This window comes from Lissotriton vulgaris, chromosome 10, assembly GCF_964263255.1.
Source record: "Lissotriton vulgaris chromosome 10, aLisVul1.2, whole genome shotgun sequence".
NCBI lineage: Eukaryota > Metazoa > Chordata > Amphibia > Caudata > Salamandridae > Lissotriton > Lissotriton vulgaris.
In genome coordinates, this window is record NC_141698.1 from 127,249,961 (window position 1) to 127,266,604 (window position 16,644).

General features: G+C 41.6%; 1 protein-coding gene across 1 annotated transcript in view; it reads right to left on the reverse strand.

Annotated features, from left to right (window-relative positions):
- SDK1 (sidekick cell adhesion molecule 1) overlaps positions 1 to 16,644 on the reverse strand; it is a 1,937,536-nt gene that overhangs the window by 1,066,641 nt on the left and 854,251 nt on the right. The window contains exon 5 of the mRNA XM_086940699.1: positions 15,280 to 15,413. Coding sequence (XP_086796825.1) covers positions 15,280 to 15,413 — 134 coding nt within the window. The remainder of the gene's footprint in view (positions 1 to 15,279; positions 15,414 to 16,644) is intronic.

Genomic DNA, 16,644 nt, shown 5'->3' on the forward strand with positions numbered 1-16,644 from the left:
TACTCGTTTCAGGAAATGATGAGTTGGACTAACGGCTAGGGCACTCGACCTTGGACCTGGTGAACTGGGTTTGAGTCTCAATAATGACGCTAAAACATCCTGTGATTCTGGGCAAATCACTTAATCTCCCCGTCCCTAACAAAAATGAATGTGTGTCCTCATGAAACGTAACTGGTGCAATGTAATGCGCTCTCATACCTGATTCGGGTCAAGTTCGCGCTATATAATGTAGTGTAGTTCCTAGTTTCCCACTAGGCCCTGCGCATTGGAATAACATAAACAGTAGTATCGAGGTGGAACTGCGGATATTCCAGGCCTCCACTGACTATGCTAAACTTAATTGGGTGTGTTACCAACTAGCTCAGAGGTCACTGAAAACTTTCTTCTCTGCATGGGAAGTGATCAGCTTCCCTGGCACAGACAAGAAGGGATTCAGCTTTCCAACAACCGTGCAACATGACAACTTTGCTCCTCAGATTAAGAGTCAATCTCTAGAGTCGTGTGAAACAATAGACATGTATTTCACCCAGTCAGGTTAGTGCAGTTTACTTTCACAATATGTAGAGACTAGAGAGACGGGCGTTTGTCAATAAAGGGTTAACATTTATTGAACAGTCTTTCTTCTCGTACAAGAGAAATGTATTGCCACAATTGCAAGACTTGTTATTATAAAAAGTACGTACAGTAAGATAAGGATTGCGAAATAATACTGTAAAAGCATTGATATGGTTTCTTAGCCATACAATGGTTTAAAAGTAATAAAACATATATACAGTCATATATACATTAGGCTAAAATACTCAACTGGTGCTTCTAACTACACCTACCCCAGTGTGCCTGACCTAAGCCTAACACGTGGAAGGGGAGTAAGTAAGTAGCTTTAAGTTAAGTTGGTTTTGCCAAGGTTTGCTTCAAGAATTCTCGTCTAAGGGTTTAGTCAACACCATACCTCTGAATAGAATGATGGAAGTCTGGTATTTCCTTCAGGGGGCACTCAATATCCCAGTCACCCGCGAGGGCAGACCGGAAACGCTGGAGCTGGATTTCTCTGCATGAGAAAGGCAGCGGCTCTCTTCTCAGCGCGTCAGGAGGAGGAGGCGGGGGACAGCATCCGCGGCAGCTGGAATCTGCTGGGCTCTTCGCAGAGGGACGGCTGTTCAGCTCCTAATCGTACCGCACCATAGTTCGCACTTTAGCAGCGATAATGGTATCAGTAGCTTCACCACCAAGGGGACAGCAGGCTGCAGCGACAGGGTGCTAGCTTCACCAACACGGGGTCTTGCAGACAGCTAACAACAGGCAACGAGCTATTGCTTAAGGCAACGTTGGTAATATTTATACCTGACAGGTGCCGGGTTTGACGCAAGTTTTGCTGGACATAAGACGTCAATTAAAGATGTCACTAGGAAGTGATAGCTATCAGTTGCTCATTAGAGTTCCATTACTAATCAAAACACAGCAAGCGGGGATTTCCAGGTTTGCTGAGTTTTTATCTTGTTGAAGAACTCGGAGTGTTAATCTAGGAATATCAGATAGTGACTTCTGCTCTGTCATTGCACTAATTGGTCGCAAAGGAAGTGGCAGAGAACTATGCTGGAATGTGGCTCTGTTCGTGTGAGGCCAGAGATGACTTTCTGAATATCGCACTTGAACGGTTATGCCAATATAGGGAATAAATGGATTTATAGCCGAATAGGGGCATAAGGTCACAGTATCGATCAGGAACCTAGATAAACACGCAACAATAAGACTCTGCAAAAAAAAAAAAGATGCGTCCAAAGTTTTTCATTTATTACCTATGAATCGTGTACTGTTAAACTGTGCCTGTGGTTATGATTTTATGCTAGTTTCAAACACAAAGAATTAAAAAAAAGTATGACCTTCAGAGATTCCTCGTCTTTATCTCCATTTGAAATATAATCTACCAATCCTACACTTTTCTATCTACTTACAGGGAGGAGGAAGTAAGGCCATACTTCATGTTTGGAGAAAAGTTGAAGACAACATCTCCCTCTTCTATGGTAACCTTAAAATAAGAAAGAGGAAAAGGAATAGAAATGTGGGCCCAGAGATTTAAATGCCTCGAATCCAACACGTAGGAGAATGAAGAAGCAGCAACACCGTTAATCTCCAATATATAGGCATTAGTGATCCAACCTATTAATTCACTATTGACCTAACCATTCTGGATCTCTCTGGGTTCCACCTCCACATCATATAGATCAGGGGCAATGAACGATAAAAAAAAACACACACACACACATGGTTCTACAGCCAAACTATTTAAATGTTGATCCTCAATTCCCAAAGGGAGTCAACTGGAGTTGGGGAAATCAGGCAGGAGGCCTAATCAATATTTCTCTCAACAGCAGCCTACGCATGCATGCTGTCTACCATCAGGAAGTACATCCCAAAGACAGAGTGAAGTAATAACTTCGAAGGCGAAGAGACTAAGGACCCCATGCATCAAACTAAAAACCAGTCGCAAACGGGCAGATTAGCAGAATCTGCCCCTTTGCGACCGGTATTTTTGCTTTTTGATTGCCTCATCCCAAATGCAAAAATCGCAATTTAAGGAATCGCAAATTTGCGATTACTTAAATTGCAATTAAGAAATCACAATTTGTGATGCCTCAAATGCAATGCATGATGATATTTTAAAATAGCTATTTCGCTATTAGGGGACGCTAATTACTGTCAAATGAAACTTGATGGTAATTAAAGAAAACTTTGAAAAATGCACTAAAGTGCATTTTTCAAAGTACAAGGTTACACACTCATGCCCTTGGGCATTTTTTGGGCAACATGGGTTCACTTAGCAATTTCAGGGTTGCTACAGGGTGTAATCCTGGCACCCTTGAAATTGCAGGCGCAATTTGCGAGTACCTATTGGGTACTCATAAATTGTGCATGCAATACCCATTCATTCCTATGGGCCTCTAGGCCCATTAGGAATTAATGGGAAGCAGTTCCTTAATTGCGAAGGAATTTGTAGGAATCGCTAATTTATTTGTGATTCCTACATGCATAGCCAATAGAGTATCTTTAATTGTAATTCCTTAACCCCTTCAGTGCTGGTGACAAAGCCAGCTCGTCATGGGCGTTACCTGCGCTGCACGCATGACGAGCTGGCTTTGTCACGTAACGCGGGTTTTTCGAATTTTCAGCGTGCAGCGGGAAAACCGCTAGCGCGCATGCGGTTAAAAATCACAATAAGGATTCGCTATTGGCTATTTTGATGCATGTGGGGGTCAAAGATTAAATGATTCTCACCAAAGATGACTTTGGTTGTGGCTGGAAGTGCAGGAGGTAGCAGAGTGGCATGTAGGTTGTCAACTCAGGCAGGTACATCAAATAGCTGTGTGTCCACGAATTGTGAGACACTTGCATAAAATACTGCCTGCATAATAGTGACAACCAAACATAACTCCCCATCTTAGGAGTCGCCCCTTACAAATTATGCACCCTTTGTCTTCAATTATGCAACTTTTCTCTTCACTCAGGCTTTTCCCTCCTAAATTCCCCCCTCTTCCCTCCTCCCGTTCCTGAAGCTTCAGGGGTTCGGTTCAGTTCAATCAGCGCCATGAAACCGCTCGGTGTACGCGCGCTTAACAAATATTTTAAACTCAAACTCAGAAATATATTGGGTTCGGTTAATTCGTAAAAAACAAAAAAGTGCTGGGGCTCTCGTTAGGAGGCAGCTTGCCCCAGCCCATTTCTCCTGATCGCTGTGCCTAAAAACAGAACCAACTATCAACTCGGAAAGTGGTGTGAGGGTGTGGCCTAATGGCCAGAGCTGCCAACTTCAGAGCTGGGGAACAAGGTTTGAGTCTCGGGGTTGGTTCAACATCATGTGATTCTGGGCCAATCACTTAATCTCTCCTTGCCTACCATAAATGTCCTTAACTGGTGCTCATGAAAAGCGCCAGTGCTGATGATTAAGTGCCAGTACTGGGCACCGGAAACCACAGGCTACAATTAAGCACTTGTACAGATCAGATGTCAATACATACACTTTCATATAATGGAACTATTATTTACTCATCAGTTTGTTCCTGTACCATAGAGACTGTCACCAGTTTAAGTATTGATCCAGAAGAGAGTGGAGAAAAAAACATTTCATAGTGATTGAATATCTCCACCCTGCTTTAGCGAAGGTTCTCAATTGCAGAAGATAAGTTGCATTTAGAATGCAATATGTCGAACATAGATGAAAAAACACTTAAAGCCCTTTGTTCACCTAGAGAGACAATCCCCATGGAGAACAAAAATTAAACTTTGATAAAAGCTGAGAAACCTCCAGTCCGGGAACAAAGTACTGCCCTGTTTCAATCAATCACAGGGTTTACTAAGAAAAAAAACACCACCAGGGAAAACACATCTGAGAAAGTATACAGCCCGTCAGTTGCAGCAAAAGATCTTGAAGGGGGTTAACAGAAATATTTAAGACTAAACTGCTGATCTATGTAGGACGCCACGTGTGATCTGAATTAGTGAGACTTTAATTCATGTGTGTCATTACCACTGCAGAATCAGAAATCAAGAGAGTAAGAGGCATTCCCAGCATGCAACATCCTCACCAGGTCGGATGTGCCATAGGAGACCATAACACCTGCAGGTCCTCCTATCCGGATCTGTCATTTATGGGCATGCAAAGCACACACATTTCTAAACTATTAAACTATTTCAGTTTTTTAAAAATGCACAGTATTTTCCCCAAAATGTCCTATTCAGGGTTACTACTGCTAATGGCATAGAAACATGTTTCTCTATAAACCTAAATGTATTGTTGCTTGCGATTTTCAATCTATTGTTTTGTGAAAGAAGTGTTTATGAACTTGTACAGTGCAGGATTTTAGCCCCCTCTATTAGGCACACCCTTACTTTGAGCACTGCCTGGTGCTTTTTTGTAATGGGTTTTTATGGTCATGTTTTAAACTGCTTCATCTATAATAAGAATCTAGGCTATGTATAGGGTTTACATGAATATAGACTTACCTTTTAGTTCACTAATGCATTATCGTTGAGGGGCAAGTCATAAATGTTTCTAAGTTCATGTTTAAAAACTATCACCTTCAATAAAGGTCTTTCAATGCAGTGATACAATCTGATGCACTAAGGTGAATCGCTTACGCATGGTAATGACTTCAGAAGAGACTAAATCACATTAATACATTTTGTGTGTTACACGATATACATGTCAAACCTTTCCATGGCTTGGCGTGTGTATGCACTCTTAGAGCTAAGCCAGACCCCTAGCTTGGATCGCACCATAAATTTACTGATGCCCACCTCAATATGCAACTAGGGCTTATAACCTCGGGCCATCAGTCACTTGATAAAATGATCTGTTAAAGGTAAGGATATAAATATAGAGCCCTGTATACATGCACTGATTTGACAACTCTACCATCAAGATTTCTCGTAGCAGAGACAAAGAAGAGTGCAAGCAGTGAAAATGCATTTAAAATATGTGATTCCAGAGCAGACACTCCAGGCTGTTGTACTGAACGTAACTTAAGGAATGAGTTTGCAGAGAGAACTACGGGGCCCAGGCGAAACCGGTATGGGCACAGCTTCAAAGGTAATTTGGGGTGTGACACCCATCAAAATTCACTCCCTGAGTCGTGTCTGCTTTGGGCGTGTCAGTTTTTCTCACTGTTCTCATTTCACTAAGAGCTTTTAACATGTTCATTTTTTGGAGCAGAAACGTGTATATATATATATATATATATATATATATATATATATATATATATATATATATATATATATATATATATATATATATATATATATATATATATATATATATATATATATATATATATATATAGTGGCTGGTTTACCAATAAAACAGTACATCTGCACCCACAGAAACACTCCTTTAATGAGTGCAAATGTACTACTTTGATTGTCAGTCGTATGCCTAAAAACCTGAGATTGCCCAGCTTTCCAAGCCTACGACTGCTAATGCCTGTGAATTACAACAAACACCCAAGAGGTGATGGGAGGATGCTTGCAAATAGTCAAACCGGTGACAATCACTCATTGTAGCATTCCAACCCATCATGCTTGTACCACTCTAGACAGGGGCCCACCTAATGCAAATCAGTACTGACCCTGTTCATCATGGAAACAGTCCATCCCGAAACTCAACCATGCAGCCCACTGCTTATTTTGGTTCGGAAATTTGAGATTCACACCCCGTAAAGCTCTCTAACTATACCCCTGAATACAAACTGATCTTGCTTAAAAGCGACAAGGGGCTGAAGGCATTACATGGGGCCACCAGAAAGCCATGAATCAGGGAATGTATATTAACCCCTTCGGTGTTTCCCCCCCGCTGTGTGGGGGGGCGGTGGACTAGCGCGGCGCCGCTGTGCTTGTGACGGCTCGTCATGAGGCACAGTGCAGCTGCACTCATGAGGAGCAGAGCTCGTCACAACCACACCCGTTTGGAACGTTCAGCACAACGGGGGAAATTATCCCCGCGTGCGATCGTTCCAACGGTCATGACGAGCTCAGCTCGTCATGAGTGCAGCTCAACCCTGCCTCATGACGAGCTGAGCTCGTCATGAGCATGGAAGAGGTTAAAAATGAGACAATTAACTATAATTTAGCACTAAATTGGTATCTCTGCACGATTTAGCTATGTGTATCTATCTCAACAGTTTTTATTCCCTTTCAGAAAATTAACACAGATGACACATTACTGTTTAAAAGCCACGGTCTATGTTTCGCTCAAAGCACATAGACTGTCAAATGAGCAGCCAGGATCCTACAGCAAATATCGCAAGATAAGTGCACAAAATTCATACATTATTCAAACTTCATACAGTGTGAGAGAGAAAAGTACAATATTAGCTCATCTGGTTGAGGAGAAATTAGCACGACAGAAAGTAACAGGCGTCTGCCCTGAGGCTGGAGATAAATGTATTTATAAAACGTTTTAAAGTCTACATCTGTCTAAGATCCCAAATGCATGAAGTAAGAAGATTCATCAGTTACAGCCTCAGTAAACCAAGAACTCCGTTAAACGGGGTCTGCTATTAAAACTCAAAAATGTATTTGAATACATATGTTTTTAATTACATATTAAAAGAACCCTAGTATTAGCGACATCAACCTTCCCAAGCATGATTTTCGTATGAATTGGAGGAAGCTTGCATTGCTTATCAACTGGAGTTTAATGGCAGAAAAGCATATACCATAATCCAAATCACATGCCACGAATACATACGGGGTAATTGTCTATTGTGCTCCAAATACAGTTTTATGATAAAAAACACTCCAAAAGTTGAGGTGTTTGTGAATGTCACCAAAATTCTGAGATGATTGTCTTGGCTACAATTCACGTTACCCATTAAACACGGTTTACACATAATATACAGCGGGAATGTAAAATTTACGTTATCCCGAAAACAGGTTTATTGAAACATTAAGTGAAACATTGTTCAGAATTATTTAATTGTCTGCACTATGTAGTTAACCCGCTGAGTGCTAATGATGAGCTCAGCTCGTTATGAGGCACGGTTGAGCTGCACTCATGACGCACGGCCGTTGGAACGTTCGCACGCAGGGATAATTTCCCCGCTGTGCTGAACATTCCAAAACGGGTGTGGCCGTGACGACCAAGGAGGCGCCACGCGCAGCCCCCTCCCCCCCGCACAGCAGGAAAAAACGCCCCGCAGGGAAGGGGTTAAAGTAACAGTGGTTTAGTAAATGCTAGGTTTGCTGCCCAAGAAACATATTTTGTCCGTAGAAATTAAAGGTTTTGTAGCCGCTTTCTGTAATGTTCTGCTAGCAATGGGGCAATGATTCTTACTGGAAGAATGCTGAATAAACGAAAGGAAAGTTGGGCAACAATGAAGCTTAAAAGATCAGAAAATATAGCTATTATTTAACAGTTTTAAATGTATGGCCTGCTTCGCAAAGCCTAAAAGAAATGGGACATTTGTTCCATTAGGTTTACTTTCACCTTTGGAACAAATGTCGGATGTTATGGGATTAGTGGCAAGGGAGCTACTGGGAATCAAAACAACCCTACATTTGTAGGAGTACTCACATATGTAAAATGGAAGTCTTCAGACTTTACCCCACATGACAGGTTCGCACATACATTTGAATTTGTTTATTTTTCCTTGAGAGGGAAAACATTGTGCCCTTCGAAAAACACCTTCCCCTACTACCCCGTTTTATATTACATTCTTGCTCGTATAATGTACTTATTTCTGAACTTGACAGGAATACATTTACTAGGGATGCCAGGGATATGGGTCTATTTACAGTTTTTGCAGTTCTTTAGCTTCTTTTTCAGGTAGGATCACCCAGAAACCCAAGCCTAAGTGTAGGTTTTCAATCGTTGAAATTCCATGGTACCGATGGAATTTCCACATTTGCTAATACATTATTGAAAGGTGAACTTGAAGGGGTATATTTTATATATACAATTGCCCGACAAAATACAAGCATTTAATGGACCACGATTATTAAGATTCGAGCTCAATAACTACATTACAGTGAAATATGTGACACTGCTCGATGTAGGCACGTTTGTTAAATACTACTATCGACTAACCAAGGGATGCACACCGCGACCCCATCGCCGCCTTTGACAAGTGCAGGCACTGCCTCCACTTAATTAAACCTAACACAAGCACCAATGATGTGTATACTGATAGCACACCAGCTACTCAGGTTGTGGCTAGGTTCCTGGAATGCCAGGGGCCATGCAGTATACGCTTCACAAGTAAGACTGTTCCACCAGCGGACCAGACGTTCACAAGTGCAGCCTGCACTATGAACAACGCGACAACGAGAAGGTGCTCTGCACTAGTAGGGGGTCCGAATGTGGAGCAGCAGGAGCCTATGTCGCTACAGAGTGGGGCACCAGTGAAACAGATAGCCAAAATTGCCAGTCACCCACAGGACTTCCAAGCCTCAGAATTACCATAAAAAGTCCCAGAGGCCAATGCGGAAACTGTCACATGGGGAAACATCCTTCAGCATGAAGCCGGAAAGCCGGAATCACTCGTTGTCGTTACGGCGCCGGCAATAGAACTAACGCTTCGTTACCGTGGATTCATTTAGCACACAAGTCATTACAACAACTTGCTTTGGGGGGTATTGGTGAGTGGTGTTGGATTTAAAGTCCAAAACCTTACCTACTGTTGCGCAGACTGGAGTTGAAATAGTAAATTATATTAATCCAAAGTACAGCGCCCCCCTAAGGCAAGCCGTTGTAACAATTTGCATGCAAAAGGAACACGTCGTAACGATGCATTCGTTCTAATGCCGGCATTGAAAAGGCATGCGTGCAAAACCCTTGTGTGATTACCTCATATAACCGTCACATGAAAGTATCATACAAGGAGTAGCCTATGCTAATTCCCACGCTTATCACTGTGTAGTCATATTACCACTCACCTTTTGAATCATTGTTTCTGAACCATTATGTACTGTGTTGGCCCATGTGGGATTTAAATCAAGTACCTTTACTTTTCTAACGAATAAGCAGCGACTGGCTATTCCGCTATTGGCGTGTGCAACTTGCTTCTCTGTGTTTTGAATCTGAAACATTACACCACCTCTGGGAGTGTTGGACTCCTCTACGTTGCTAGCTTAAGGCTCAAGGGCTAAAGGGGTGCACTTGGTACTCACTTTTGGGCCTACCTGTAAGTTTCAGTCTCAGGACATCAGTGGCATATGCTCTGATTGACGCAATCTTAGCTCAGGAACCCCTGACTTCCCAGTGACCGCCGAAAATATTCCCACAACTGCACTTCACATTACTAATAGATACGCACCACTGAACTATTTAAGCACTTTTGTAAATACTATGGGCCTCATTTATGAGGACGTGCGTCACTTTTACGCCGCCGGTGCGTCACTTTTTGTGACACAGCAGCAGCCTAAAAAATGTGCCTTGTTGCACCATATTTACAAAGTGACGCATCTAGGTAGATGTGTCACTTTGTAAACCCCTGCGCACATTATACCTGCGCCAGGCATAATGTATGCAGGGGGGGGGGGGCGTTCTGACACAAGAAAAGTTCATAGAAGTGACGCAGTGAAATCTGTAAGATTTCACTGCGCCACTTCAAGGATGCAAATGCGCCAATTTCTTGCGCCTGCCTCACAGCAGGTGTAAGACTAACGCAAGCCCTTTCACATGGGGCTTGCCCCATGTGAAAGGAAACATTGCTGGAGTTGCGTCACTTTTGTGACACACCCCAGCAATGCGGCACTTTTGCGCCATACAGATACGTCAAAAATACTGACGTATCTGTTACTCCTTGCGCAATGATGCGTCATACTGTAAATACGACGCATCATTGGTGTCGCAAGGAGGGCGCAATGAAAAGTGACGCATCGCTGTTTTCACTTTTCATAAATGAGGCCCTATGTTTTTTTTCCAGCATCGGTTTTTTCACAATTACTGCATTTAATTATATGAAAGAGACAGCAATTCCCAACAAACGGTGCTAATTTTTAAAAAGACAACTAAGCAAACAGCATTTTGACTTACTACTCATGAATGAACCAAAAATACAGTTTATATACAGATGCAATCAAGGGGCAATTTCTTTTTTATATATATAGAGGATGAAAGTGATTTATGTAGTGGAAGAGAACTTACTCTCCGCTATAGAATATTAAAAATGATGCAACAAATTCTTCACCTAAAAGCGTACTTCCTGGATATTGTCAGCCCAGTTCATTACACCACCCACCATCTATCACAAAAGGCCTTCTCTCCTGGCTAGTACAGATGGATAGCCGTTTTTCTCCCAAGAAAATGGATACAATGCTCATATTTTTCAAGGAAATCAATATTCCGTAAAGAAAAATAGTAGTGACTCAACCCATTTTTTTATCTAAAGATGTAGTACTCGGAAGAGTTTGCACATTTCTGCAGACCCTTTTTCATGTAAATTAGCAAATAGTTTCATACCTATTTTTCTAGGACAACTGCACCCTACCATCAACTGCTGGCACTAGAAGGCTTTGGGCATCATCTAGCATACTGGGGGCAGTTTAAAAAAATAAACACTTTGCACAATCTAAAAAATTCCAGGGCATGTATTATACATAGTCATACTGTCCCTGTTTGCACTACGATGCACACTTCAAAATGTGGCCCGGGCATAGACCGAGATAGTGTGCTGTATTACGATGAATGCGCTGTCCCCAGGGCAGAAACAAGTTTGCGCTGCCCTGGGGCAGTACATTCAGTGAAATACGGATTGGCTGTTACCAGGCAGCTCCGTGGTTCTTGTGCATGTGGCAACATGTCTGCACTTTAAACAGGGCACAGAGATTCCCATTCAGTAGGATGCAGTGAGTGACTGCATTCGCCTGCAGGGGGATGTCTGTGGTGTCTTTGGGGCTCCCTTAACCGCTTCCGTGCGGCGCCAATTCCCCCCCCCCCCCGGTGCTGGACATTCCAGAACAGGGTGCAGTCGTGATGGAACCATCCCGTCATCAGCACAGCTCAACCGTGACTGATGACAGAATGGTTCCGTCACAAGCATCGAAGGGGTTAAACACTCTCCACAGGGCTGTCCTCAGGGGCACACAGACAGTGTGTCACCTCCTGACAGGTCTCACCTTTTTGTGGCACAAGGTCAGTGTACCTTCTACAGGCACTGTGGCCTCAGCATTCATGTCTGTAATACAGCACGCGTGCAGAGGCAAAGTGATTCAAGGTATTTCCTCATTTGCATGGCGCCACACCCCCTCGCAAATGAGGGAACGTCCTCTTAAGTTTAGCCCTGGAACTATATGTGCACCAGCGCTATCAGTATTACAGAAAAGGTTGCCCAAGCATCTTCGGCCCGTCCAGTAATACCAAAGTGCCCCTGGGATGCACACATCTATTGCGACCCCAGGGCAGCTCGAAAAATACTGCTTCAGAGGTCTAAAAAAAGAATTCCCCTCGCCATTATGCGCTTAACTGACTTTCTGGCATTACTGAGCTTTCCTGAGCTTTTATCGTTGACTGCAGATGATGACCTTGCTTCTCGAAGGCATACCGGGAGCTGACAGGGTGGTGGTTTATTGTGTAATGGAATGTTCCTCTGATATTGCACACCACGCGAGGTCAAAGTAGCAGGTCCATCAGCAGCCTACCCAGACCTCTGCTGAGTTTCTCTAATGAAGGAATCTTACTGCAAGAAGTTTTACTTGTTTCGCCAATTTTAATCCTGTTATCTCCCTTCAGACGTAGCACAAATAGGACAAAACCAGTTTCCTGCATTGACTTTGCTGTAAACATTGATGTACAAGTGGAATTGTTTATATGCAAAGGAAGCGTAATATTAATTTCCAATGGTTTCACAATACATCAATATTTTCTTCAATTTAACACTGGTAGTAACATTTTATGTGATTTAGTCTTGCAAAATTTGATTCTTACAATCCATATTCAGCAAAAACTATGTACTATTTACATAACTACAGCATTTGTCCTCCACACCCATTCAGTATCCCGATCATAAAAATGTAGAATTGGTGAGTTCTACTTAAAGAAAAAATGTGAGGAACAAATCAATTCTTGGCTTGAAGCAACCAGAAGAATTTGGAAAGTATAGATGGACCCAGGATGTATCTGTTTTGAAGTTGGATGAAGAGTCTTAATAATTCCATGGAGTGTGTACACAATATTTACAAGTTTAACAACCTATTGTTTATTATTTAGTTAATCAATTTAGTTTGTGCTGTGTCCAAGAAGAGATTAATTCTCTCGACTGAAATATACAAGATAAAGACGTAATCGCTGAAAATATAAACTCAGAGAAATATTAGGAATTTACTTGCCCCACCAATATCTATCAGGGTGATAGTAGACAAAATAGCTCCTCATGCAGAAAGTCCTTGATAATATATACTGTGACTACATAAGTCAGTCAGTCAGTCAGTCAAACCACTTTATTCGATTAATTAAAATCATAAAAGTATGATCATTAAAAAGTATTATATACAGTTTAAAATTCAGTTAAAATGGTACTTTAAATAGACTACATAAGAAAATGTATACATATTTTTACTGCACTAACCACATAAGCAGAAATTAGACAATTGTGGTTAGGAACTTGGACAACGTCATGCAAATTCACAGCTTGATACACATGCCTAGAACAGAGGTAGAGTGAATGGGTACCATGGTCTCTCTATTTCTACTGCTTTCCATTATGCCTCCAATTCTAACTCAATTGTTTTAACTTAAAGCATAAGAAATTAAAAAATAAGTACAATCACACTTGTTACTGAATGTAGTTCACAAATATAATGAAATCTACTCAACCGTGTCTCAAAGAACATACAAAACTACTGAAACACCAAATGGCCTAAATAATCCATTCCAATGTTTCGAACACGTTTAACATTTTGAGACAACACCAAAGATGATATTTTCCTACAAGAAGATAGTAGACCCATGAAAAAGCTAAGGAGAAATCGAAGTTGAAGTTGATAAATACCAAAACATTTTAATTGTTTTGCTGACAGCATCCTAAAGTTTCCAGTGCAGGCCAAGACAAGTAGCAAGATGGTAATTTTGCCTGTTTTCTTCAGCTCTCTGAAGCATTCTGTGATTTTAGCATCAACTCTGGGGCAATATACACACAGTCCTATATTAGAAATATTCCTATTACTGACAAAGTAAGAAAACACCAAGGCGACATATGATGCAAACATCACATGAGTAAATATTTCACTGAAATAACTTAATGGAAGTTTATCTGCACCAGTTCAAGTTCAAGTTCAAGTTCGGGCATTTATATAGCGCACTACTCACCCAGAGGGTCTCAAGGCGCTTGGGGAAGGGGTTCATTATTTGTCGAATAGCCAGGTTTTAAGTTCTTTTCTGAAGGAGATGTGGTCAGCATTAAATTCACTATAAATAATGCAACTTCCAGTGAACAAAATGTGATCCATGGATGTCTGAAAAAATGATAACCATTCAAAGAAATACTTCCCATTGGTGCCTTTTCATCCCCTTGGTTTATAAGCCCATCACTTCGAAAGTACTAAAATTGAGAAGCAGCATTTTAAATGCTTTACCACATCGGAAGTATTACACCTTCTGTGGGGCTGAGGTCTGTGGTAGACTAGACATAAATGGGCTATCAACCGAGTAGCAATGGAAATACATTACGCTGGCCCTCTGAAATCCCCTCGCTGTCTGAAATAAGCGAAAATGTAATTTAGTCATTTCTAATTTAAGAGATGTCTATGCTTTTACATTTCTCTTAAAGGCTCATTATTGTGTGAGGAATTACCTGCACGTCGGTTCCTGCAGCAGGGAAGGCGAAAAGGACCCATGCATAACAGACAAATTTGAGTCATTGGGGCGGAATATTCAAGGGCGCAATATTCAAAGATATGTAAATGTATGCATTGCATACTTACAACTCAAATTTGACTAGATTTATGTATGACAAGCCACATGAGTATCCACACAAATACATGAACACTGGGGGCAGATTTACAAGCCCCTTGCGCCACTTTTGCATCACTTTTCCCATGTTAAAAGTGACGCAAAAGTGGCGCAAGGGGCTTGCAAATCTGAGCCTGGATTTACAGATGTCCACCTAAGCCACACCCTACATGCACTGGAGCACTCCTGGTGAGACTGTGCCAAGGGAAATATTTCATTTGATTTTCTTTGTTTATTACCAACAGGGAAAATAGTTTAACTGTTGAAAAATGTCTTTCCACTAAACTCCATGAAACATGAGGGCTTTTGCACTTAAGAGATGAAATAGAGCTGCAAATCATTTGCGAAATCCCAAAAACTTGGAAGTTTGGTTTTTTTTTAGGAATTTTTTCCTGCTCAACGGCAGAAGATCACATCCAGTCAGAGATTTACACGAACAAACAACCCGCTAATCTGTCGGGTTCCTTGCAGGAGTTACTCACATTCCAATGTGGAAATGCCCACTGATCCTGAATTTGTGACACAAAATCTGAGAATTTTCACTGTGTTTTTTTGACATACTGAAGTAAATTTGTGCAAAACTTTGTGAATTTGTCTTAGTATCTTAACCATCTTTGGAAGATGTGTCTCAAAGACACACTGCCTACCGTCTAAAAGTATTGACAGCAGTAATTTCAACTACAACGCAGAACAAAACGATACTACTAAATAGGTGACTAGAAGTAACAGTGCGAACATTAGTAAGATAAAACTAAACAATCAAAATGCCACATTAGAACATGCTACCAGGTCAATGCCTTGACATTAGGGGTCTTGTAAGATGAGTAAAGACTTACTTGCGATGCTCAGGTAGACGAATGGACTGGTCTTGTTTTCCCCGTTCTTTTCATTGACTGCCTGCACATAGTAGCGACCCGCGTCTGAGGCAACCGAAGCAAGAACCACAAGCTGATTCTCCAAAGTTATGGCTCTGTTAAGGGAAGGAAGAAATCAGTTATATTGAGCCAACATGATGCTTTCATTAGAATTTTCAAGCTTTATCTTTAAAAGACTCAAAATGCCTAGTCTGAGTTTTTCAATTCAATCATTTGGGTGTAAAGGTGCAGACTGACTAAACAAATTGAAAATAAACAAAATGGGACATCAATTTACCACTTAAGCACCATCAGTAATAAGGAGATTTCAGACTAGCAATTGTACAGACCATTTTCTTATTAAATACTTGCTAATGTCTCTTCCCAAAGAGGACTATACTTTCCTCCTCCAAGCTATGATCAAAAGTTGACCACACAATGACTGAAAGAACCATCTGAGAGAACTATAATGTGTAACTTCATGTCCATGATTGTGTGGCTATTTAACACTATTTCACCACCCATGTATTGCTGAATCCAATAGTGGTCATTAAAGCTCTGAGCCTTTTGGGGTATTTTGTATTTATTTCACAGTAAAATCTCTTAGTGTCATTATTACTGTACAACGCAGCAGTTCAAACGCTTTGGGCCGGGCACCCATGGGGGTCCACAACACCTACTCAGAGGGACTGCATCTGCTTAGATCATATAAACAAACTAATAAAGTATATATAAATAAACAAGCTAAATGTAATCTGAAAAATTTAACAATTCTGTAAATGTGAAAGAATTTGAAATTGGGAGCTAAAATGTAAGTAGGTATCCTCTCAGGTTGATTCGCAGGAGCAGTGCAAGTGCAGCAAACAGAATATAGTATGGACGATGGACAGCCTCAATTGAATCTAGAAACCTTCCCATTTAAATTAACATTTGTATTTTGTTTATATATTTGTGTGTGAATTTAACCCCTTCCATGCTGATGACGGAACCGCTCCGTCATCAGATACAGTTGAGCTGTGCTGATGACGGAGCGGTTCCGTCATGGCCCGGCCGCCACGCCTGCGCGGCGCTGATTTCGCGCCTGCGCGGGCGTTCTAATGAGCGGGGCGGGTCATGACGGAACCGCTCCGTCACCAGCATAGCTCAACCGCGGCTGATGACGGAGCGGCTCTGTCACCAGCATGCGGCCGCCGCGCGGCCGCCCTGCCCCTTTAGCGCTGCGGCGGAATAGCCGCCGCAGCGAAGGGGTTAAAAAAGTCTTCATTTGTATATTTGTTTGATGAATGTTTGTTTCTGTATTTTTTTGCATTGTTTTGCGGTTGACATCATGGACACTGCTCAGGGCAG